The sequence below is a fragment of the Octopus bimaculoides genome, chromosome 18 (assembly GCF_046866305.1).
Source record: "Octopus bimaculoides isolate indiv1 chromosome 18, ASM4686630v1, whole genome shotgun sequence".
In the NCBI taxonomy this organism is placed as follows: domain Eukaryota; kingdom Metazoa; phylum Mollusca; class Cephalopoda; order Octopoda; family Octopodidae; genus Octopus; species Octopus bimaculoides.
The window spans coordinates 6,793,619-6,817,970 of record NC_142945.1 but is presented as its reverse complement, the minus strand read 5'-3'; the positions used below and the strand labels follow the sequence as shown (position 1 = coordinate 6,817,970).

Here is a 24,352-nt window from a genome sequence, read left to right as displayed (position 1 = left end):
ATTTTATGTTAATTTATGTTCCAAACAACCAACGAGAAAAATTATTTCACTAAATCGTTTGTGGTTTCCAAAATGAATTTAAGCAAAGCCACAGGTGTGGCTGTGTGGTAAGAAGTTTTCTTCATAACCACATGGTTCCAAGTTCAGTCCCACTGCATAACACCTTGGACAAGTGTCTTCTATTAGAGCTCAGGGTCAATCAAAGCCTTGTTAATGATTTTGGTACATGGAAACTAAGAGAAGCCCATTGTATATATATGTGTGTGTGTGTATTTATACAAGTATATTTACACACACACACACACACACATATGTATTTGTAATAGCTGTGTCACTATCATAAAAGCAGTGTCTTTCATTTCCAATCTTCTGTGAAAACATGTCAGTTCATGGGGAAGTATTACCTTAATTGGAAACGGGTGAGGGTTGGTAACAGGAAAAGGATCCAGCTGTAGAAAATCTGCCTCCACAAGTTCCAGTCAACCCATGCCAATATGTTTCACCACCTCATGTCATGTCTTCCTAGGTCTACCTCTTCCACAAGGTCCCTCCACAGTTAGAGATTGATACTTCTTTACACAGTTGTCCTCATCCATATGCACCACATGACCATACCAGCACAGTCGTCTCTCTTGCACACCACATCTGCCCAACTTGCACACTTTCATTTTATTTCATTTCAGGATATTGTTCGTGGAGAAAGCTATTTGAAACTCAGACCTGACCGAGTAGCCATGCAAGATGCAACAGCTCAGGTAATATTTCGATATTATGTTCTTTTTTTTTTTAATTTCTTTTGTTGTTGTTTTTCCACCATCCCCCTGTATCAGGCATACCATTTCCCTGGCAGAAGTAGGGGGGTCTTGTCTGCTTTCCTGCTTACTCTATGTCATTTTACCATATCCTGTTATTCAATCATATTACGCATTTCTTGTTTTCTTTGTGTTCTTCAGATGGCCATGTTGCAGTTTATTTCCAGTGGTTTGGCTCGTGTAGCCGTTCCCAGCACCATTCATTGCGACCACTTAATCGAAGCTCAGATTGGTGGAGAGGAAGATTTGGCTCGGGCAAAAGTGAGTGCAGACATTTCTATGCTTTTGTTTCTGTGGTATAAAAAAATTAAGAAAAGACACTTTCCCAATGTGCTGTACAGCAGGACTGAACTGGAGTCCACATGGTTGGGAAGCAAGCTTCTTAACCACACAGCCATGTAGCCCTTTAACGTTCAGATTACTCAATTAAATGTAATACTTATTCATTCTCAGGGTTTTGAATTAATCGTACATCATCTCCTAGCTTCAAGATTTCACACATGTGATTTTTTAAACTTTTATCTTTTACTTGTTTCAGTCATTTGACTGTGGCCATGCTGGAGCACTGCCTTGAAGTATTTTTAGTGCTTATTTTTTTAAAGCCTTGTACTTATTCTATCAGTCTCTGTTGCTGAACCCGTAAGTTACAGAGATGTAAACACACCAACATCAGTTGTCAGGCAGTGTTGGGGGACACAGACACAAACACACTTTATGGGCTTCTTTCAGTTTTCATCTACAAAATCCGCTCACAAGGCTCTGGTTGGCCTGAGGCTTTAGTAGAAGGTGCCATGCAGTGGAACTGAACCCCAAACCATGTGGTTGGGAAGCAGAAGCACACTCTTAAGTTGTTGGCATTAGGAAGGGCACCCGGCCATAGAAACCATTCCGAAGCAGCAGAGCATGATCATGCAGTTACCAGTGGCTACTTGTTACTGACGAAGCTCAAAGAAACAGAAATGCACGTTTATATCTGCCACTACTGCTGCTGGGCGATTTTCATTTGTCCCTGATATATTTGATTTTAGCATTACATATATCTATGAGTTGCTTTCTTGAGACGAATCCTGCAGTTTATCTGGCATTTAACGATGTATATGCTTTGAGTATGAAACACAGATTGCTAATCAAAGATATTATCCAGTGTGCCCTTCATTTTTTTTTTTAAATATTAGGGTCAGTCGTGGGAGATTGTATCTGGCAACTCCGGTAGCTATTTAAAATGCTCTCATCGGGTTTATTTACTTAGTTCTCTCCCTTGGTCAGTTTTCGCTTGCAAATCTGAGTTCTCTCCCTTTTTTACATGTATTTCGTTATCTTCATTTAACTTATTTGTCTTCTGCAGGATATCAACAAAGAGGTCTACGACTTTCTACAGACAGCTGGCGCCAAATATGGCGTAGGATTCTGGAGGCCCGGAAGTGGCATCATTCATCAGGTAACATTTTGTCTCTTTCATTTTTCTTCAATCACCGTTTATTTTCATACCACTACACTACTTTTATGGAGGAATGTAGTAATGCGTGACTCTTGCGATGACACAAAATCTCCATCTCTACATTGAATTGTGTGTTTGTGTGTGTGTGTGTGTGTGTGTGTGTGTGTGTGTGTGTGTGATGAATAAAGACGAATAAACACAAAGAAGAGAAGATCCTTTTGTTAGGGACGATTGTCAGTCAACCAACAACTGGAGACAATGGCGAGTGGTGATAAGGAGAAGTCTTTGGTCTTGCCAGTGGCAAAACGATCCCTCTAGCGCTTGTACCAGTATAAAAACGCCCGTGGTTAGACTCTGTAAAATGGTTAATTATAGGAACAGCATCCATTTGTTGATACAACACCCAAAAAGCAGAAATATATCAGTAAGATTTTGTCTCAAGAGCTGTAATTCTGACTTTGGCTGTAATGATCTGTCCAACCCATGCTAGCATGAAAAAGTGGATGTAAATGAAACCAATTATAATGATGATGTTCATAGCATTGAGGTTACAAAGATTGACCTATACGGTCATTAACTGGTTCAGTGGTCAGTTCCGGCGTTCTTAAGTTATTTTATGAGTCTTAAATAATCAAGGTAAATAACTCTGTCCCTGTCTGCTCCATTTTGGCTGATTAAAAATTAGTGAACTAGCACTGGACATGGAAGATTAAATTTAGGACAAATGGTCTTGGGACATTACACTTAAGACAGTGAGCTTAGGACTGTGAACTTGGGACAATGAGTTTGGGACAATGGGGGGTTGAGGACACTGGACTTAAATTAGTGGACCTAGAACAGTAAACAGTAGACATGAGACATTGGATTTAGGACGCTGGAGTTAGGATATTGAATTTAGGGCACTGGACGTGGGACTGGATCCAAGATGCTGGACTAAGTGTATCAAAGCTATAACATTAAATTTAGGGCAGTTGGGCTTGGATAATTAAATTTGGACACTGGATTTAGACTGGATCGAAAATGCTATACTTGGGATATTAGACTGGACACAGGACTCAAGACAGTAAATTTAAGACAGTACACTTGGAACTGTGGACTTTAGACACTGGACTTAAAGCATTGGATTTGATATACTGGACCTACAATGGACATGGGGCAGTGGACTTGTAACAATGAACTTAAAACACTAGCATTTTGGACATTGGCCCTAGATTATATAAGTAAGAACATGTTTTATGTGATCTGCAGATATACATTAAAAGTTTGTTAATCCTTGTCCTTCATCTATTTTCAATTTTGTTTTTCTCTTTTTACCAGATTGTTCTCGAGAATTATGCTTTTCCAGGTGTTATGATTATTGGAACTGACAGCCACACCCCCAATGGCGGTAAGTCTTTGGATTACATTTTCTCTCACTCCCCATCTAACCTTACATCTCTTCTATAGTTTGGCAGATTCAGTAATTGTTTGGTTAAGGCATGAATATCACAGGTTCTTCATTTCACCATCTCCATCGAATGTGTCTTAATAATGAACCTCTGTAAGGCGGCGAGCTGCCAGAATCGTAAGCATGCTGGGCGAAATGCTTAGCAGTATTTTGTCTGTCTTTACATTCTGAGTTCAAATTCCACCGAGGTCGACTTTGCCTTTCCTCCTTTTGGGGTCGATAAATTAAGTACCAGTTGCATACTGGGATGGATCTATTCGACTGCCCCCCCCCCTTCCTCAAAAATTTCGGGCCTTGTGCTTAGAGTAGAAAAGAATAATGAACCTCTATGTAATTGTTTAACTTGATAGAAATAGCAGCCAAATCTCTCTCAGATTACATTTGGTTTAAAAAGGAAGAGTATATTGACAACCAGTGTCGGTGTGTTTACATCCCTGTACCTCACTGGTTTGGTAGAAGAGACATTTATCAAGATTATATTATTGATTGGAATCGTTTACCAAAGTTCTTTTATCTCTATGCAAACAGGTGGCCTTGGTGGTGTGTGTGTTGGTGTTGGTGGTGCCGATGCTGTTGACGTGATGGCGGACATACCCTGGGAGCTGAAATGTCCAAAGGTAAATATGATCAACTTGTTGTTGTTGTTTAACCCCAGGAAGCCCTGATTGAACAGCCTTGTCTCACTCTGTGTCACGCCGAATCTCTCTGAGAATTGCGTTAAGGGTACACGTGTCTGTGGAGTACTCAGCCACTTGCATGTTAATTTCATGAGCAGGCTGTTATGTTAATCGGATGAGCTGGAACCCTTGTCATCATAAGTGATGGAGTGCCAGTCTTACTAACAGTAACAGCAACATCATCATCATCATCATCACCATTTAACGTCTGTTTTCCATGCTGGCATGGGTTGGACGGTTTGTCAAAGAAGCAGGTAAGCCGGAGAGGTGCACCAGGCTCCATTTGTCATGGTTTTGTCTTGGTTTCCATGGCTGGATGCCCTTCCTTAATCCCAACCACTTTACAGAGTGTACTGGGTGCTTTAATATCTGTGTGGTCAGTTCTGACTGCTGACCTATGGCTAAGCAACAACAATAATAACAACAACAACATTCAAACCAAATCCCAATATTGTTTCTGTCTTAATGACCTTTTCCTACTTTTTCTGTTTTTTAAAGGTAATCGGGGTTGAACTGACTGGGAAATTACACGGTTGGACATCACCAAAGGACATCATCTTGAAGGTTGCTGGCATTTTAACAGTAAAGGGTGGCACAGGTGCCATCGTGGAGTATTTTGGCGATGGTGTAGATTCCATCTCCTGCACTGGTAAGTTCTTCGCCTTAAATATGCACACACACACACACAAACAAACACACACACACACACACACACACACACACACCTTTCTTGCCTTAGCTCAATAGCATTCAGATTATTCTATCGAATCTTAATGCTTATTTAGTCACATTGTTTTGAATCAATCAGGCATTATCTCATAGCTTTGAGATTGTATACTTTTAGAATGACATTGTAGAGTAGGTGTAAGAGGCAAGATCTTGACAATTTGAAAATAAAACAAATAGAATATTTTGGACTGGATATGGCCAATTTAAATGTTGAAGTGTTTAGAGTTTGTGTTAATTAACTCTTTAGCATTTAAACTGGCCATATCCGCCCAGAATATTCTATATGTCTTATATTGAAACTGGTCGAATCTGACCTCTTGTACCAGCCCTACAATATCATTCTAAAAAAATTAAGTTATCTCATCAATCTCAAAGCTACAAGATTATGCATGGTCAGTTTAAAACGCTGTGAATAAATTAGCATTATATATGACTGAATAATGTGAATGTTAAAGAGTTAATTAATTAATTAATCTCATGAGTTTGTTAATCGCTAATTCCAGGAATGGGTACCATCTGCAACATGGGTGCAGAAATTGGTGCGACAACCTCAATTTTCCCCTACAACCACCGTATGAAGGACTATCTTGTAGCCACAAACAGAAATGGTGAGTATAATTGTTGTTTTTTTTTTATGCTGTTGGGGATGGCAGGGGACTGAGACTTCTGGGGGTTTGCTGTGCTTGAGCAGACTCGACAAGCTAAGTAGAAGCAGGGTTGTCCTTGCATACAGGCTTGTCCCCTGCATCCCTCTTCAGCTGGACATTCCTAATCTTGCAGGCTTGTGAGTGCTGGCGCCATGTAAAAAGCACCTGTACTACTAGTGTTGCATGGAGGCATCCCAGCACACTCTGTAAAGTGGTTGGCAATTTCAGGCCTTGCGTCGATAGTAGAAAGGATCATCATGATCATCATTATTAGTGAAGGTGGCAAGTTGGCGGAAACGTTAGCACGCTGGGTGAAATGCTTAGCGGTATTTTACCTGTTTTTACATTCTGAGTTCAGATTCCACTGAGGTCAGCTTTGCCTTTCGTCCTTTCAGGGTCGATAAATTAAGTACCAGTTGCGTACTGAGGTCGATCTAAAAACATTTCAGGCCTTGTGCCTTGAGTAGAAAGGATTATTATTATTAGTAGTAGTAGTGCTGTTGCTGCTGCCACCACCACCACCAGCACCTCATATGATAACAAAGTAAAAATGAATATAACAATGCATGTGTATTTTCTATAGTTACAGTGACTCTACCAGAATGCAAATGTCTGTTTAATTAATTTCACTATTTTTGTTGATACCTGAAATAATTTATTCCCTTGACTCTCACCAGACATTGCCAGTTTGGCTGATTCTTACAAATCGCTCCTTTCTGCTGACAAAGATGCTAAATACGATCAATTGATTAAGATAAACCTGGATGAGGTAAGACTAATATTTAATTTGTATTGTTTCCCATGGGTGGTGGTGGGAGTTTGTTATTGATGTGTTTATAATATTACAATCCCTGTGGAGATTGTGGGAGATGGCAGGGAAAGGAGGGCTGCGATTGGCCGGATAAGGGCAATGTACAGGGAAAAAGGATGGTCTGTGGAAAATAAGATGTTGTGCGATGATCCTGAGAATTCATGAATAAAAGCTGGTTCCAAGGGTTCCAAGGAGGGTGAATGGTTGATGGAATGGAGTATATCCAGTTCTGCTCTGACTGTTACATCAGCTGAGTGAATAGTGCTGCCATCGGAAGAGTGCGGGAGGGGGGGGGGGTTGGAGGAGAAGAGTGGTGGGTGTCAGGAAGGTGAGTTGTTGGGGCGGGGCGGGGATTTGTCAGGGACAGATTGGGTGCAGGGACAGGCATAAGCGATGTGCTTTTAGGGCCTTATTTTTGCTTTGATGGACAGGTCTTGAGCACAGCGCATCGCCAGTCATTACATCATATACAGTCCTTTGTAATTTCCTCCATAAGGTTCAACTTGGCGAAGTTGTTTACTAATTAACTCATTTCTGTAACGAGTTTTTCTGTGACTAAAATTAAGGCTTTAATTGTGTAAATGCTTAGTAACTGAAGATAGATCTATTTTTAGCTGTTGACCACACATGTGACCATCTTCAGAGAGTTCATTAGAGCATGGAACAATTAATTTGTGTAATTATTGTTGTTTAGTACTAGATTAATTCTGATCAAGCAGGCCTGTGTTCCCTATCAAATCTGTGTCCTCTTTTAACATTTTTTTAAATCCATGTTCCTTATTAACATTCTTATCCCATGTAACATGTAAAATTTCATTATCCATGTTTCCTGTTAGCATTTTTAAAAAAAATCAAACATTCTGTGTTAAGTTTTCATTCATTTTTTAAATTAACATTTTCCCTTCCATGTGCCATTTTTACATCTTCATTTCTAAACCCATGTTGCCTTTGAATATATTTTATCCATGTTCTTTGCTAACATCTTTTAATAACCAGAGTCCATGCTTCTTTTAATGTCTTTTTTTTTGTTTGTTTTTGTTCACCTCCCAGTTAGAGCCTCATGTCAACGGCCCCTTTACTCCAGATCTAGCCCACTCTATCTCTGAACTGGGAAAGACTGCAGTGGATATGAAGTGGCCACTTGATGTTAAAGTTGGTAAGTCTTTCGATTCCTTTATTTAAAATGGCTTTTTTTTTTTTAAGAACAGGACCGAAGTCCTAAAGGCAACATGAGAGAGTGGAGAGGTGTCCCAGCTTGATCTGGTTGAGGAGGAACAAAACCCACCTTCATTACGGCTTGAATGCAATAGTTTTGCATTTTAACGCCAAGGGAAGTAACTCTGAGTGAATTCGTGTGGTAGCGTTGGTGTTTTGCTGCTACTATGACAACAACAGACAGAATTTCGGGTTTATTGTAAGAGAAGAAATATTCTTCTATAACATTAAACACAAAATTCTGTCTGTCCGTCTGGGACCCTTGTATCTCAGTCTGCATTTGCTCTACAGAGACATATTATACCTTTTTGGAGTCGGGATGATCCATCATCATCATCATCATCATCATCATCATCATCATCATCATCGTTTAACGTCCGCTTTCCATGCTAGCATGGGTTGGACGCTAAAGGATTAGGTCTGAACGGTTGCCTGAAAATTCACAATTGCTATACAAGCTTGTCTAGCCATTGTATTTTCAGAGGCATGAAACTAATGGTAGCTTGTGTATACCTGCCTGCCTGTCCGCCTGTCTCTCCCTCTCTATCTCTCTCTCTCTCTTGGCATATATCAATGAGTTATGCTATTGTATCCTTGCCTATGTTTACACTATCTTGTCTTATTCTCTAATTCTTGTCTTTTGCTATGTTTCAGGTTTAATTGGAAGCTGCACCAACAGCAGCTATGAAGACATGTGTCGTTCTGTGAGCATTGCTAAACAAGCTTTGGATCATGGCCTGAAGAGTAAGGCTGGATTCACAATAACTCCTGGTTCTGAACAGATTCGTGCCACAATAGAGCGAGATCGATTGGTATGTACAACAACAGCACCAACAACAACATTTACCATTTCAGTGCCATGTCAGTTCTTTAACCCTTTTGATACCAACCTGCCTGAGACTGATCCTGGTTCTTTGATAGAGAATTCCTGTTCTAACCTTTTAGCATTCAAATTACTTTGTCAAATGTAATACCTATTTACTCAAATTCTTTTAACTAATCTTGTATTATCTTGTAACTTTGAGATTTTGATACTGTGATTGTTTATTTTTAAAATGACATTGTAGGGTAGGTGTGATAAGCCAAATCTGGCCAGTTTAAACATAAAGCTGGTTCAGTATTTGGGCTGGATATGGCCTGTTTAACCCTTTCGATACCAACTCAGCTGAAACTGCCTCTGGCTCTAGTACAAATGTCTTGTTTTCATAAGTTTTGAATTAAAATCTTCCACCAAACCTTAGTCACAATTTATGTTCCTAACATTAGCTTAATGATAACCAAGTCATTTTACTAAATTCTTTGTTATATTGAAAATTAATTGAAAGAAACACAGAGCATCTCAACAGGAATATGGTAACAAAAGGGTTAAAGTAACCATAATATTTTTAATCCTTTTGATACCAACCCGGCTGAAACCACCTCTGGTTCTGTAGTACAAATGCTTTGTTTCCAAAAGTTTTGCATAAGATACACAAGACATATTTCCCTGATGTCCATGCATCATATCTGATACACATTCCCATTTTTTGCATGGACATTTAGGATAAACTTACGAAAATGCTTTGGATTATCAAAGGGTTAAAAAATGTCTAATTTTTCTTGTAAGAGCAATTTTCTGCATCATTTTTGTTTGAATCCTGTATATTCTTCTTTTAGACGGAGACCCTAGAAGCCATCGATGGATGCGTCCTTGCCAATGCTTGTGGTCCTTGCATTGGTCAATGGGACAGAAAAGATGTGGCCAAAGGCGAGAAGAACACCATCGTGACGTCTTACAACAGGAACTTCACTGGACGTAACGACGCCAACCCAGCGACCCATGCGTTCGTTGCTTCTCCTGAGATTGTCACCGCTCTTGCAATTGCTGGACGCTTGGACTTCAACCCACTTACAGATTATTTGACCGGAGTAAATGGTAGTGAAAGAAAAAAATTCTTTTTTTTTTTTTTTTTTGTATTGTTTCCTTTAAGTCTTTGGTTTTGTATTCGTTTAAACAAATTGATTTGTTGTGAGATTGTTTTGCTTAAAAAGTGAAGCATTATATGAGTTGCATTCCAGAAGTTTTGAAACATTTTTTAGAAGAAGCAATTATAACTTCGCTCTCATGTGTTTATTCCCTCCCTGCCTGAGGTTACCGTGGTCTTTTCTGTAGGCTTTTCTTTCTACGGATAAACCTAATCTTACTTTTTACATTTCTAAAACTCTTCTGTTATACACGATCCCTTTTGACCGTTTTTTTTTTTTTTTTTTTTTTTTTCCCGATCCCTTTTGATTGGAATTTTACTTTTTTCCTTATTTTTCCCCTTTTTTTCATTTTTGAAAAGGAACGCTCTCCATTTGTATTTGTCCCCTCTGTGTTCAGCCCTAGGTGGCCAATAAAGAAAGTTATCTATCTATTTGTCTGTCCGTCCGTCTATCTATCTACCCGTCTGTCCGTCTATCTATCTACCCGTCTGTCCGTCTATCTATCTACCCGTCTGTCTATCTTGTTATCTGTCTGACTGTCCATCCGTTTGTCTGTCTGTCTGTCTGTCTACCCATTCTCCCATCCATCCATCCATCTAAACAACATACATACATATATATATGTAACAGATATATGTGCATTTGTGTCTGTATACAGGTTCAGTTGTAGACACTTGCCCAAAGTGTACAACAGATGGATGGAAACCAAAATCAAGGAATTAAAAAGTGAACTTCTTAACTGCATGGCCATTCTTGGAGCTGCTCACATTGACGCATTCAGTATCCATTCTCTCTTCTTGCCACACTTAATGTGATGAAAATTTGTTCTGTTCTATTTCATTTTATTTTAATTTTTTGTCATCTTTTTCTTCTTTTTCTTCTCTCAGGAGAAAAGTTTAAATTTGAACCTCCCTCTGGAGATGAACTGCCCAACAAAGGATTTGATCCCGGCATGGACACTTACCAAGCTCCTCCTAGTGATAGCTCTAACGTGTTTGTTGCTGTCGACCCTGCCAGCACACGTCTGCAGCTTCTGTCACCCTTCGCAAAATGGGACGGAGAAGATATTAAAGACATGGTTGTCTTGATTAAGGTAAGTTTCGTATAGTCATGGCTCTGTGGTAAGAAGCTTGCTTACCGACCACATGGTTCCAGGTTCAGTCTCACTGCATGGCACCCTGGGCAAGTGTCTTCTACTACAGCCTCGGCCTGACCAAAGCCTTGTCAGTGGATTTGGTAAGACGGAAACTGAAAGAAGCCTGTCATATATTTATGTGTGTTTGTTCCCTCACTATCAGTTGATAACCGATGTTGGTGTGTTTACATCCCGTAACTTAGTAATTCAGCAAAAGTGACTGATAGAATAAGTACTACGTTTACAAAGAATAAGTCCTGGGGTTGATTTCTTCAACTAAAATCCTCTAAGGCAGTGCTCCAGCATGGCTGCAGTCAAATGACCAAAACAAGTAAAAGAATATGTGTGTGTGTGTGTGTGTGTGTGTGTGAGGTAAGTAGTTTGCTTCCCAACCTCATGGTTCTGGGTTCAGTCCAATTGCACCCCACCATGGGCAAGTGTCTTTCACTGTAGTCCCTGGATGACAAAAGCATTGTGAGTGGATTTCGTAGACGGAAACTGAAAGAAGCCTGTTGTATCTATCTGTATATCTAAGTGTGTGTGTCTTTGTTTCCCCTACACACACACACACACACACACACACACACACACACACACACACACACACACACACACACACACACACACACACACTTGACAACTGGTGTTGGTGTGTTTATATTCCTGTAACTTAGCAGTTCACCAAAACAAACTGATAAAATAAGTACCAGGCTTCAAAAAAAAGAAAGAAAGAAAGAAATAAGTACTGGAGTTGATTCATTTGACTAAAAATTCTTCCAGGTGGTGCCCCAGCATGGCCACAGTCTAATGACTGAAACAAGTGAAAGATATAAGTAACCGTAACAACTGGTTATTCGTATCACTGTGCCTAAGTGAATTCCTGACTACTCCCACCCACTCCTTTGTAATGTCTGCTTGCCCTGTACCTCCTCTGTTGTGAAGCTTGTCCCTCCATCATGCTTTAACCTTTCAACTCTGTCTCTTTCTGGAGGAAATTGGATGTAAGTCAGGTTGTGGAGATGGATGGGCTCTGCCAGTTCCAAGAGTGCCTGCATTGCATGGTGGTACCCTTACGAGTGAGTCTGTCGGGAGTTGAGAGGGCAAGTCGAAATATGCGCAGTCTCATATCTTCCTCCCCTTCCTTGTCATCATTATCATTATACTCAACCCCCTCCTTCTCCTCTTTGTCATCATCGTCATTCTCCCCAGCTCTCTCCTCCTCCATGTCATGACTCAATCAATCATCAGCAGCAGCAGTATCATAATCTGTTGTTGTCATCATCATCATCTTCAGTGTTGTTAACATCTTCATTGTCATTGTCCTTTTCATTGTTGTCATCATTTTCATCATGACCATTGTCATCAGCATCTTTATTATCATCATCAGTCAGCATGTTCCTTATCTTTCTGTTCATCATCCTGCTCTTCATCTTCTTCCTCCTATTCATCCTTCTCTTCTTTCCCATCAATCATCATTAATCAGTCACAATCATCATCACTCACCATCATTCATCACTCACCATCATTCATCACTCACCATCATTCATCACTCATCATCATTCATCACTCACCATCACCCACCATTCATCACTCACCATCATTCACCATTCATCAGTCATAATCATTCATCAGTCACCATCATTCATCACTCACCATCATTCATCAGTCATAATCATTCCTCATTGTCATCATGATCATTATCTTCATCATTGTCATCATCATTGTTGTTTTCTTCATTGGTGAAATCATCATCCTCATCACCAATCAACATGAGCCTGATCATTATCCTTCTTGTCTTCCTCCTTATCATCATCATCATCCTTCTCTTCTCATCTTCGTCATCATCATTTTTGCGTCCCCTTTTCCCATGCTGGCATGCATTTCACTAAACCCCTTTCAAGCAGCAATCTATGACCTGATGCCCTTTCGTGATGCCAATCCTTGTTTTCAAATAAATTACATTGAAATCAGTCAATGTCTCAGTCAATCAACTGACAATACATCTTTTGTGATTTCAGGCGAAAGGAAAGTGTACCACTGACCACATCAGTGCTGCTGGTAAATGGTTGAAATTTCGAGGGCATTTGGACAATATCTCCAACAATTTGCTCATTGGGTAGGTTCATATATTTAGCCTTTTGCATTTAAACCGGATCATACCCAGCTGGAATTTTCTACCTGTTTTTATGTTTAAAACTGGCCAGATCTGGCCTCTCACACTTACGCTACAATGTCGTCCTAAATATTTTCTCAAATTATGAAATTTTACTACTGGTGGTATATATGGCAGAGGTACATGTGGCAGTTATTGTTAATTAATCCATGATTATACTGTTCAGGTATTGCCACCTTGTTACTGATTTGTTCTTTAAATATATTTGTTTCCTTTTCTATCTCTGACCATTTTCTTGCTGTTTGTATTTGACGTCAGTGCTGTAAACTATGAGAATGAAAAGCTGAACTGTGTGAAGAATCAACTGACAGGTGAATATGGAGGTGTTCCTGACACTGCACGATACTATAAGGTAAATTCTTTGTATTGTCTTTGCTCCCTTCTTCACCAGTTTCAGGTCTTGTGCTTGTGTTAGAATTACTATGCTTTGGTTGGCCCCAGTTCTATAGTAGAAGGCACTTGTTCCCGTTACCACACTGTAGAATGGAACTTGTAACCACTTGGTTGGGAAGCAAACCTCTTCACCACACAGACAGATAAATAATACTTAATATCGGTTTCAAATTTTGGCCCAAGGCCAGCAAGTTCGGGGGAGGGGGTAAGTTGATTACATCAACCCCAGTACACAGTTGGTATTTATTTTATTGACTCAGAAAGGATGAAAGGCAAAGTCGACCATAGTGGAATCTGAGCTCAAAAAGTAAAGACAGACCAAGTTCTGCCAAGCATTTTGCCTGGCATGTTAACGATTCTGTTTACTTACTACCTTAGATAATGTTTAATGTTGATTTCAAATTTTGGCACAAGGCCAGCAATTTCAGGGGACAAATTAAGTTGCTTACACCAACCCCAGTACTCAACTGGTATTTATGTTATTCATCCTGAAAGGATAAAAGGTAGAGCTGACCTCAGTGGAATTTGAACCCAGAATGTGATGACAGATGAAATATTTACTACTAAGCATTTTGCCCAGCTTACTAACGATTCTGCTAGCTTGCCGCCATGAAGATAAGGTTTAATAATAAAACGTACAACTATAGGGATTAATATCAAAATGTCTAGTGGATTAGCATCAAGATATATCTAGTCTGGCAGTGGCCCACCTTTGAATTAACATCAAAATATATCTAGTCTGGTGGTGGTGGCCTGCCTTTGTGCAGGTTCTATGCATGTGAACCTTCTCCTGCACTCTCTATATGACCTGGGAGGGCCCATACCCTCTGTACTCTCCCCTGCCACCATTAAGTAGATTACTGGAACTTCACCTACTTTGGATGAACACTGGAATGGTCTCCTGATGCCTTCTCTAGGTAGGTGGGATGTGAACTCAGAATGTAGAGGGCTGGAAGATATGCTGTAAAGCATTTCTGCTAATCTCCCAACTGCAGAGCAATGAGAATTGAACCCATGATCTAGTGATTGTGAGTGCAATGCTCTAACCATTAAGCCATGTGCTTTAAGATATACTGGGATTAAGATGGTTTAATATCAGGAGTGATATTAAGTATGAGCATCTGTTTAAAACAAACTGTTGTGTTAAGAAATGATTATGAAGTAAATATGACTACATTATCTATTGTCTGTCTCCCTTACTTGAATTAGTAGGGTATGTTTTACAGCATATATAACTGCTATTTTTAGCAGGTCGAATGACCACATAAAGGCTTTGGCAGTCAGTAGTGGTGGCAGTGGTATGTTTCATATACTTATTACTTCATACCTTTGTGTATCTTTGCAGTCAAAAGGCATATATTGGGTTGTAATTGGTGATGAAAATTACGGCGAAGGCAGCAGCCGAGAGCATGCAGCTCTGGAACCCCGACATTTGGGAGGCAGAGCCATCATTGTCAAAAGTTTCGCTCGGATCCATGGTGAGTACAACGTGGAGTGAGGGGTGTTTTTGTTAATTTTTTTTGTTTTTGTTTTTCTCTTCCTACCCCCTCCCCCCATTTCTGTCTCGTGCTTTGATATGAAATATTGTTTTAACACTTAGCGTTTAAACCAACCCTATCTAGCTCAAAGATTCTGTTTTGTGTTTGAACTGACCAGAGCTGACCTCTCACACCTATCCTACAATGTTGTCTTGAAAATAAACATTCACATCATTGAAATCTTGAAATTATGAGATAATTTAGTGTTAATTAAAAACATTGTGAATGAATAAACATTACATTTGAATCAGTAACTTGAATGCTAAAGAATTAAAGATAGTTTTGAGTAGTTCTTCTCCATCTTCTTCTCTCTTTTTCATTCGTGTTGGGGCCAAAGCTGAATTTCATTCCTCCCAGTGAGAGAGTGAGAGAGAGAGAGAGAGAGAGAGAGAGAGAAAGAATGAAATAGAAAGTGGGAGCAGAGAAGGGTCAGACAACTAAATGGAATTATGGGCCTTGCTCAAAGACTGGGCACAGTATCTTTGTTCAGTTCCAAGCTGGAGCTAGGTGAATTTTTTTTTCTGACAGATGCCTGTCTATACACCATGCATGTGTGCATGTGTGCGCATGTGTGTGTGTGTGTTTGTAGGAAATATAAGGTTGTTCATAAGATTTAGTCACACTATCTTAACATATTTTCCATTAACACAAGGTGAATATTTGTTCTTGTCCGTGTTAATTTATGTTCCCAAATGTCTAGTTTTATAATGACAAAAATTATTTATATAAATTCTTCAGTATTTTCAAAATCTATTGAAACAAAAGCAGTAAAGAAATGCGGTGGCAAAAGGGTTAATACCAAACTGCCTGAGACCATTCAATGATACACATTTCTTGTTTTAAAGTGGTCTAAATTCCCATCAAAATTCCATGTTAATTTATGTTTAGTGGTTGGCATTAGGAAGGGCATCCAGCTGTAGAAACCAAGCCACAACAGACAGTTGGTGCCTGGACAGCTCCATGTCAAACTGTCCAACCCATGCCAGCATGGAAAGTGGATGCTAGATGATGATGATGTAATTTTTATATGTAACATTATTGGATCAAAAAGATGAGAGAATTCACCATCATGGAGTGTACATGTATGCAACAGACGGAAAGCTAAAAATAATTGGATTGTTTATAAAATAAACCAATGTGTGTTTAATGATGAAATAACAAACAAAAAGGTGTTTGATCTGATTTTCACCTGTAAAATAAATCAAGAAACATTGATTGCCACTGATTATTATTTCTTTTACTGTTGCTTACAGAAACAAACCTGAAGAAACAAGGAATGTTGCCGTTAACTTTTGCAGACTCCGCCGACTATGACAAAATTCAACCAACTGATCGCATATCGATTTTGGGACTTAAGACTTTTACCCCTGGAAAGGTAGGAATTTCATATAATTTCTTGTTACTTTTGGTTGACATCTTTTTTCTGTTATTTTTAAAAACCTTTTTTTGGTGCCAATTTGTCTGAGACCATTCTTGGGTCTGTGCTAAAAATCTCCAGTTTTAAAGTAACCTAAATTAAAACATTCCATCAAAATTTCATAATAATTTATACATTATTTACATTATTTACATTTGATGGATATTTGTCCTCATCTTGTTTGTTGTTAACACAACGTTTCGGCTGATATACCCTCCAAACTTCAAGTGTCTTGGGGAAATTTCGAACCTGGGTTCTCATTCCTAGGCTATTTTTTGATGTTGCTATTATTATTATTATTATTATTATTATTATTATTATTATCCAGGTCACTGTCTGGAATTGAACTCTGAATCTTGGGGTTAGTAGCCTGTGCTCTTAACTACGTGATGACGATGATGATGATGATTATATATCATCATCATCATCGTTTGCCGTCCGCTTTCCATGCTAGCATGGGTTGGACGATTTGACTGAGGACTGGTGAAACCAGATGGCTGCACCAGGCTCCAATCTGATTTGGCAGAGTTTCTACAGCTGGATGCCCTTCCTAACGCCAACCACTCAGTGTAGTGGGTGCTTTTATGTGCCACCGGCACAAAGGCCAGGTAGGCAGCACTGGCAGCAGCCATGCTCAAAATGGTGTATTTTACGTGCCACCTGCACAGGAGCCAGTTCAGCGGCACTGGCAACGATCTTGCTCGAATGTCTTTATACGTGCCATATATATATTTATGTGTGTGTGTGTGTATATATGTTTTAATTTCAGTTATTCACAAAGAAATATTCCCTTATTTTTTTGTTCTAAATATTCTCTCCTTTTCATTGTCTTTCATACTCTCTCTCTCTCTTTCTCTCTCCAACAGCCATTAACCTGTGAGGTGAAGCATGCAGATGATAGCACAGACACTTTTCTACTAAACCACACATTCAACGAAGGTCAAATAACTTGGTTCAAAGCCGGCAGTGCCCTCAACCGTATGTTCGAGGTGCGACAAGGGAGTTAACCTCGTAGATAAAAGTAAAACTAGATTAATATAGCTTACATAACACAATGACACTTCTGCAAAGCAGTCTTAACAAGAAAAACAAAAAAATAAAAATCCAAACCAGTATTTTATATTTGTTATTATTATTATTTTTGTGAGACTGAATTTTCTACTTTTTGTCTTTTCCATTCTTTTATTATAGCAGGATTATTACTACTACTACTACTACTACTACTACTACTACTACTACTATTATTATTATTATTATTATTATTATTATTATTATTATTAAGGTGGTGAACTGGCAGAATCGTTAGTGCATTGGACGAAATGCTTAGCGGTATTTCGCCTGTCGCTCCGATCTGAGTTCAAATTCCACCAGGGTTGACTTTGCCTTTCAGCCTTTCAGGGTCGATAAATTAAGTACCAGTTACACACTGGGGTCGATGTAATCGATTCATCCCTTCCCCCTTAAAATGGCTGCCCTTGTGACAAAATTTGAAACCATTATTATTATTATTGTTATTATTATTATTATGAACAATAACGAATGTTTATAACTACATTAACTGTATCTTTTGTGTGTACAAATGGTTTAATAATACTGACTGAATAGCTGAATACTCATTATCAATGTGTGTGTGTGTGTGTGTGTGTATGTATATGTGTTTGTGTATGTATATACATTTGTGGATTTGCATGTTACAAATACATGTACATATGTATTGTGTGTGTGTGCGTATATATATATATATGTATACACATGAATATGTATATGTAAATATGTGCATATATATATATATATATATATATATAGAGCCTGGTGTAGCCATCCGGTTGCACCAGTCCTCAGTCAAATCGTCCAACCCATGCTAGCATGGAAAGCGGACGTTAAACGATGATGATGATGAGATATATACATATATATATATATATATATATATATATATATATATATATATATATATAAATATGTCTGTGTGTGTAAATATGTGTGAGTGTGTATGTATGTGTTAGAGTAGGATGTTTACTTATAAATTTTAATACTCATATATACATTTACTTATATATATATACTATACATACATATATATATATATATATATATATATATATACATAAGCATACACACACACACATATATACATACACACATACGTACATACATACATATATATATATATATATATATATATACATACACATGCATATATATACATACACGTACATACATATATACATATATATATATATACACAGATATACACACACACATATATATATACACACGTACATGCCTATATACTCATACATACGTACATACATACATATATACACATACATGCATATAGATATATACACATATTTATCTAAATCCACATATACATATATTTAAACACACATACACATATATAAATACATACATACACATATATACACTCACAAATACTATATGTATATTTCTCTGCATACATACATATATCTACGTATATATTCTATTCAGATATTGGTATACATAGAGGAATGTTGTTGATTATATCTAACATTATATAGGCAGCTATTTAGTGTGTTGGTTAAAAACAGAAAAAAAAAATAACAAAAAATATAATACAATAATACATGATGAAACTTGCAAAGAATATCAAAAAAAAAAAAATGTATTTCATCGCATTATTAATTAATAGAAATGTGTAAACGAGGAACTCAAGGAAAGAAAAATAAAACAGACATTGGAAGAAACTATAAAAGAGTCCTGTTATTTGAGAAAAAAAAAATATTTGTAATTGATGTTTGTGATGTGATGTGCTTCTTCACTTATCTCATTGTTTTTTTTTGTTTTTTTTAATCCATTGTAGCTAATAAAGAAGTCATTATTATTATTATTATTATTATCCTAACTTCTCCAGTGTTATCTGTGTCATGCTTCAGCTCCATCATGCAGCTTAGAGATGCAATACTTTCCTCAACATACAAGCTGTTCCAAGTATTACTGCCAACTGAGTTCTTCCTAAGAAGTTTGGTATTTGCAGTTTTTGGTGCCAGAATTTTGTTCATCTTTTAGATGGTCCTGAGTGTACCACATTCAGTTTTGAGACTCCATTATTGGGTTTCACACATTATTATTATTATTATTATTATTAGATCGTTGCCAGTGCCGATGGACTGGCTCCTGTGCAGGTGACACGTAAAATACACCATTTCGAGCGTGGCCATTGCCAATACCTGCCAGACTGGCCTTCGTGCGGGTGACACGTAAAAGCACCCACTACACTCTCGGAGTGTTTGGCGTTAGGAAGGACATCCAGCTGTAGGAACTCTGCCAAATCAGATTGGAGCCTGGTGTCGCCTCCTGGTCCACCAGTCCTCAGTCAAATCGTCCAACCCATGCTTGCATGGAAAGCGGACGTTAAACGACGACGATGATGATGATGATTATAGACGTCGCAGAGTATACAATATTGTGAGGCTGGTTCACTACAACATACAACAGTATATGATCAGTGATCAAATTTGACCACAGACTGGTCACTCTCATTTCGCATCCCAGGTTCGATTCGTCACGGATTTCTATTGTCTCTTCTGTATGTTTTGGCGTTGGATCCTTTGCGGTAGATGCTGGAGACACTGAGGTTTGTTCTGTTTGAAACACGAGACATGTGGGCATAAAGTTGTTGATGTTGCTTCCATATTGTCAGAGATGAAAGTGGCCGGCAACGTTCTGGAAGGATATTAGAAAGGCTACGGGATCTTGTATTAATCGTGACGAATTGATAGCTTTGTAACATGGCGTCAGAAAAAACAAGATCGTATTGGGCAACAGCTTTTGTTGCTGGATTGACGGTTTGGTTAATTTAATGTGTGAAACTAGTGTCCTGTGCAGGATGAGTACGCTTTTGCTGTCAACAAGATAAATTATTTAAACAAAAAGATGTAGCCATGCACTCTCCTTCTCTCTTCTGGAACCAACATTAGCGGCACTCTATGTGGCCACAGCAGAAAACAAAGATATGAGCTTACAATAACGTGGCTATTATAGAAGACACTTATCCAAGGTGCCACGCAATGGGACTGGACCCCGAACCATGTGGTTGCGAATCAAGCTTCTTACAATACAGCCACACACACACACACACACATCTTTATATCCTATTTAGCGTAGGCGCATTGTAAGAACGCTGTAATGTGGCGGTATTTGTTTTGAGAGAGCATCTCGTATGGACGTTTAGTGCTTAAAAGCGGAGAAATGTCGGTGGCAGATGAAAATTGTCCAGCAGTATTACGGCGTTCTTACAATACATCCGCGTTAAGTAGGATATAGAGATTGGTATTCCGTATGAATACTACTTCTATCGCTAATATGTGTGTGTGTATGTATCTGTGTGTGTGCGTGCATGTATGTATGTATGCGTACGTGCATCTATATACGCGTGTACATGTATGTTTATGCATATATACATATATGTACACACACACATGCATATATGTCCGACAAACACATTTATCTATAACTAGTCGTATACCACTTTGTAAGCTGCACAACTCTTAAACACCATTGCATGTATATGTGTATGGATGTGTGTGTGTGTGTGTGTGCGCGCGTGAATGCGTGCGTGCGTGTATGTGGTTGTACATTCAAACATATATGTATATACTTACATTTATATCTACATCTATATAATAGTAATGATATGAATGCAATCTTTTTTCCTTATAAGCTATTCTCGTTGTTATCAAATGGCATAGACTGTCACCTTTCGAACCTCTTATGACCTCCATCGCATCTTGCTTAAAACAATAATCAATCTATTGTAGAATTTTTGCTTTTATGAACGGTCATTGCTGTGAGATGTTTGACATGTCTCCATTGTACACTTATATTCGCGCCAAATTTCCATACATGGACGCCATTTTGTATGTGTCTCAATTTCACACATTTCGTATTTTCTGCATTTCTTCGCCATAAATCTATCGGAGTAGAAATGTTCCTTTTTCTCTTCTTTTTTAATAACCTGAATACTTCAGAAAAATGTATAATTTTCCTACATAATACTTTATATTGACTCTGTATAGCTTTAGTATTTATCCGTTGAAGGCTACTGTTCGATACCTTATAGAATTGCACTCGTCTCCCCTACACGCAATTCTAATAGCATAAGCTCGTTGATAAATTGCTTTGTATCGATGCAAGCCAAACTTAGTCTACACGAACCCTTGCTATTATCTTTTGTCTGAGACGGACGTTGTGTATTATGCTAGGAAAAATTATCTATCTATCTATCTATCTATCGTTCTCTCTGTCCGTCTGTCTGTCTCTTTCTTTCTTTCTCTCTCTCTCTTTATATATATCTTAGTAAATTGATTTCTATCGATTTCGACGATGGGCATTCAGCAGCAGAAACGAAATAATCTCATATATTGTGAGTGAGTGTAGCAAGCTGGCCCAAAAGCACTACAAAAGGAGACACGATAACGTGGATAAGTTCGTCCACCGGAGGCTATGTGAAAAGTACGCTCTGAACCGAGCACAGAGACTGTATGAACATGAACGAGAAGGAGTCACTAAGAAAAAAGAACATTAGATATTGTGGGATTTTACAATCCAATGTGACTCCTTAATCGAGGTTCGGAGACCAGATATTGCTGTGGTAGATAAAGGAAAAAAAGAAACCAAGATCATAGATATTGCAATACCTGGAGATGCATGCATAAGTGACAAAGAACTAGAAAAGATTGAGAAGTACAGATTACTAAAAGACGAAATTGCAAGAAAATGCAAGAGTGTCTGTGATTCCAATAGTTGCAGGGGCACTCAGAGCACTAACTACCAAGTTTGAGAAATATGTCAAAGAAATCGGAATGGACATGAGAGCAGAGCGAACCCAAAAAACTGCTCTGCTGGGGACAGTTAGGATTTTGAGATTGGTACTTGGATGTTGAATGTCTCCCACGATAATTAACAACCAAATATCAAAGCTTATGTGTGGAAAGAGATCTTGTAAGACCTCTGACAGCACTCACAGAATCTACCAGAACAAACAAGACCGAACGTTCTGAGAAGTAAAACAACAACAACAACAATAATAATAATGGTTTCAAATTTTGCCACAAGGGCAGCCATTTTGGGGGATGGGATGAGTCGATTACATCGACCTTCCCACTATTTCACTGGTACCTAATTTATCGACCTTGAAAGGATAAAAGGCAAAGTCGAACTTAGAACGTAGCGACGGGCGAAATATCGCTAAGCATTTCGTCCAGCGTGCTAACGATTCTGCCATCTCACCGTCTTTTATAATAGTAGTAGTAATAATAATAATAATAATAATAATCCTTTCTACTGGAAGCACAAAGCCTCAAATTTGGGGGAAGGGATTAAGTCGATTACATCGATCCCAGTGCGTAACTGGTACTTATTTTATCGACTCCGAAAGGATGCAAGACAAAGTCGACCTCGGTGGAATTTGAACTCAAAACGTAGCGACGGGCGAAATATCGCTAAGCATTTCGTCCAGCGTGCTAACGATTCTGAAATCTTACCGTCTTTTATAATAGTAATTATAATAATAATGATAATCCTTTCTATTAGGATTATTAGACCTGGAATTTGGGGGAGGGGGACTAGTCGATTACATCGACCACAGTACTCAACTGGTACTTAATTTATCGACCCCCGAAAGGACGAAAGGCAAAGTCGACCCCGCCGGGATTTGAACTCAGAATGTAGCAACTGGAGAAATACTGCGAAGCATTTCGCCCGGCGTGCTAACGATTCTGCCATTTCGCCGCCTTTTTTTATTATTATTATTATAATAATAATAATAATAATAATAATAATCCGTATGATGTCTTGTGTCTACTAAATGAACAATATTTCGTTCCCAATACTAGTAGCCGATGGCATTTCTTCCGTTCTTTAGGGGTTACACCTACGTAGTTGGTGCACAACGCAATATGATGCAAAGCTAAGCCGACCCACGCGAGATGTGAACTCGGCACGGAAAGACACTATTTAAAATAACGTAACCAAAAAAAAAAAAAGAAGAAAGAAAAGAAGTTGCATTTTTATTCAATTCTGTTTTCCATTGCTTTTTGCCGCACCGGTAATAATATAAAACACAGAACACAAAAGAAACGACGGACCATTATGACGACGATAATGATGATGATGATGATGATGTTGAATAAGGAAAAGAAGAAGATTTTTATAAAAAGACCCCCAAAACATGAAAATAGATGAAAAAAGATAAAAGAAAGAAAAAAGAAGCCACCAAAAAGAAAACAAAGAAAGAACAGAAAGAGACAAGAAGAGCATAAAAAAAAAAGATAAAATGTGTAAAGAGAACAATTCTCAGAAATTAACAAACGAATTTCGCAGACGACTTTTAAAAATAAAATAACTTTCTATATAAATATAAAAATTTTAAACGTGTCTATGTTTATTGAATTAGTGTAATTTAAAAAAAAAAATTTTTTCACCAATTTTTTTAATTATTTATGATCAAACAACGATTTTCTTTTGAATTGAGAAAGACATAAGACAAGACGAGAAATTAACTCTAACATATTAATATTGTGGATTGATTCGATGTTGCATATATGCTAACGAACAATTTGGATGTTGTGATCTGTCCGTCAAGGGTCTCTTCTTCCTTGCTCCTGTATGTACTGGCTCCCGAGCCGCTGTTTTGGATGTGGCAACTATCGAAAGACGTTCCGTTTGAACTGAGACGCGGAAAGTCATGTCGATGCGGAATGAAACGATAGGTGCAACAGTTTTTCACGCTGGTGATCTGGCAGAGCTGAATGGGCTTAGAATCTGCTTTGGCGACTGTATTTTTTAGTACTGAAGGTAAACACACACACACACACACACACACACACACACATACACACATGCACACATACGCACGTGCGTACTGAAATATACACACAGAGACAGACAGACAAGCAGACAGATAAATAAAT

General features: G+C 38.3%; 1 protein-coding gene across 1 annotated transcript in view; it reads left to right on the top strand.

Annotated features, from left to right (window-relative positions):
• LOC106870033 (aconitate hydratase, mitochondrial) overlaps positions 1-17,512 on the top strand; it is a 30,186-nt gene extending 12,674 nt beyond the window's left edge. Inside the window, exons 5-21 of the mRNA XM_014915999.3 lie at positions 684-755; positions 954-1,073; positions 2,158-2,250; positions 3,568-3,637; positions 4,226-4,314; positions 4,873-5,023; positions 5,607-5,711; positions 6,428-6,519; positions 7,612-7,717; positions 8,431-8,588; positions 9,433-9,691; positions 10,629-10,834; positions 12,895-12,992; positions 13,308-13,401; positions 14,788-14,920; positions 16,234-16,355; positions 17,264-17,512. Of these exons, the coding sequence (XP_014771485.1) occupies positions 684-755; positions 954-1,073; positions 2,158-2,250; positions 3,568-3,637; positions 4,226-4,314; positions 4,873-5,023; positions 5,607-5,711; positions 6,428-6,519; positions 7,612-7,717; positions 8,431-8,588; positions 9,433-9,691; positions 10,629-10,834; positions 12,895-12,992; positions 13,308-13,401; positions 14,788-14,920; positions 16,234-16,355; positions 17,264-17,404 (2,109 nt within the window). The 3' untranslated portion in view covers positions 17,405-17,512. The remainder of the gene's footprint in view (positions 1-683; positions 756-953; positions 1,074-2,157; positions 2,251-3,567; positions 3,638-4,225; positions 4,315-4,872; positions 5,024-5,606; positions 5,712-6,427; positions 6,520-7,611; positions 7,718-8,430; positions 8,589-9,432; positions 9,692-10,628; positions 10,835-12,894; positions 12,993-13,307; positions 13,402-14,787; positions 14,921-16,233; positions 16,356-17,263) is intronic.
• Positions 17,513-24,352: the final 6,840 nt, after the last annotated feature.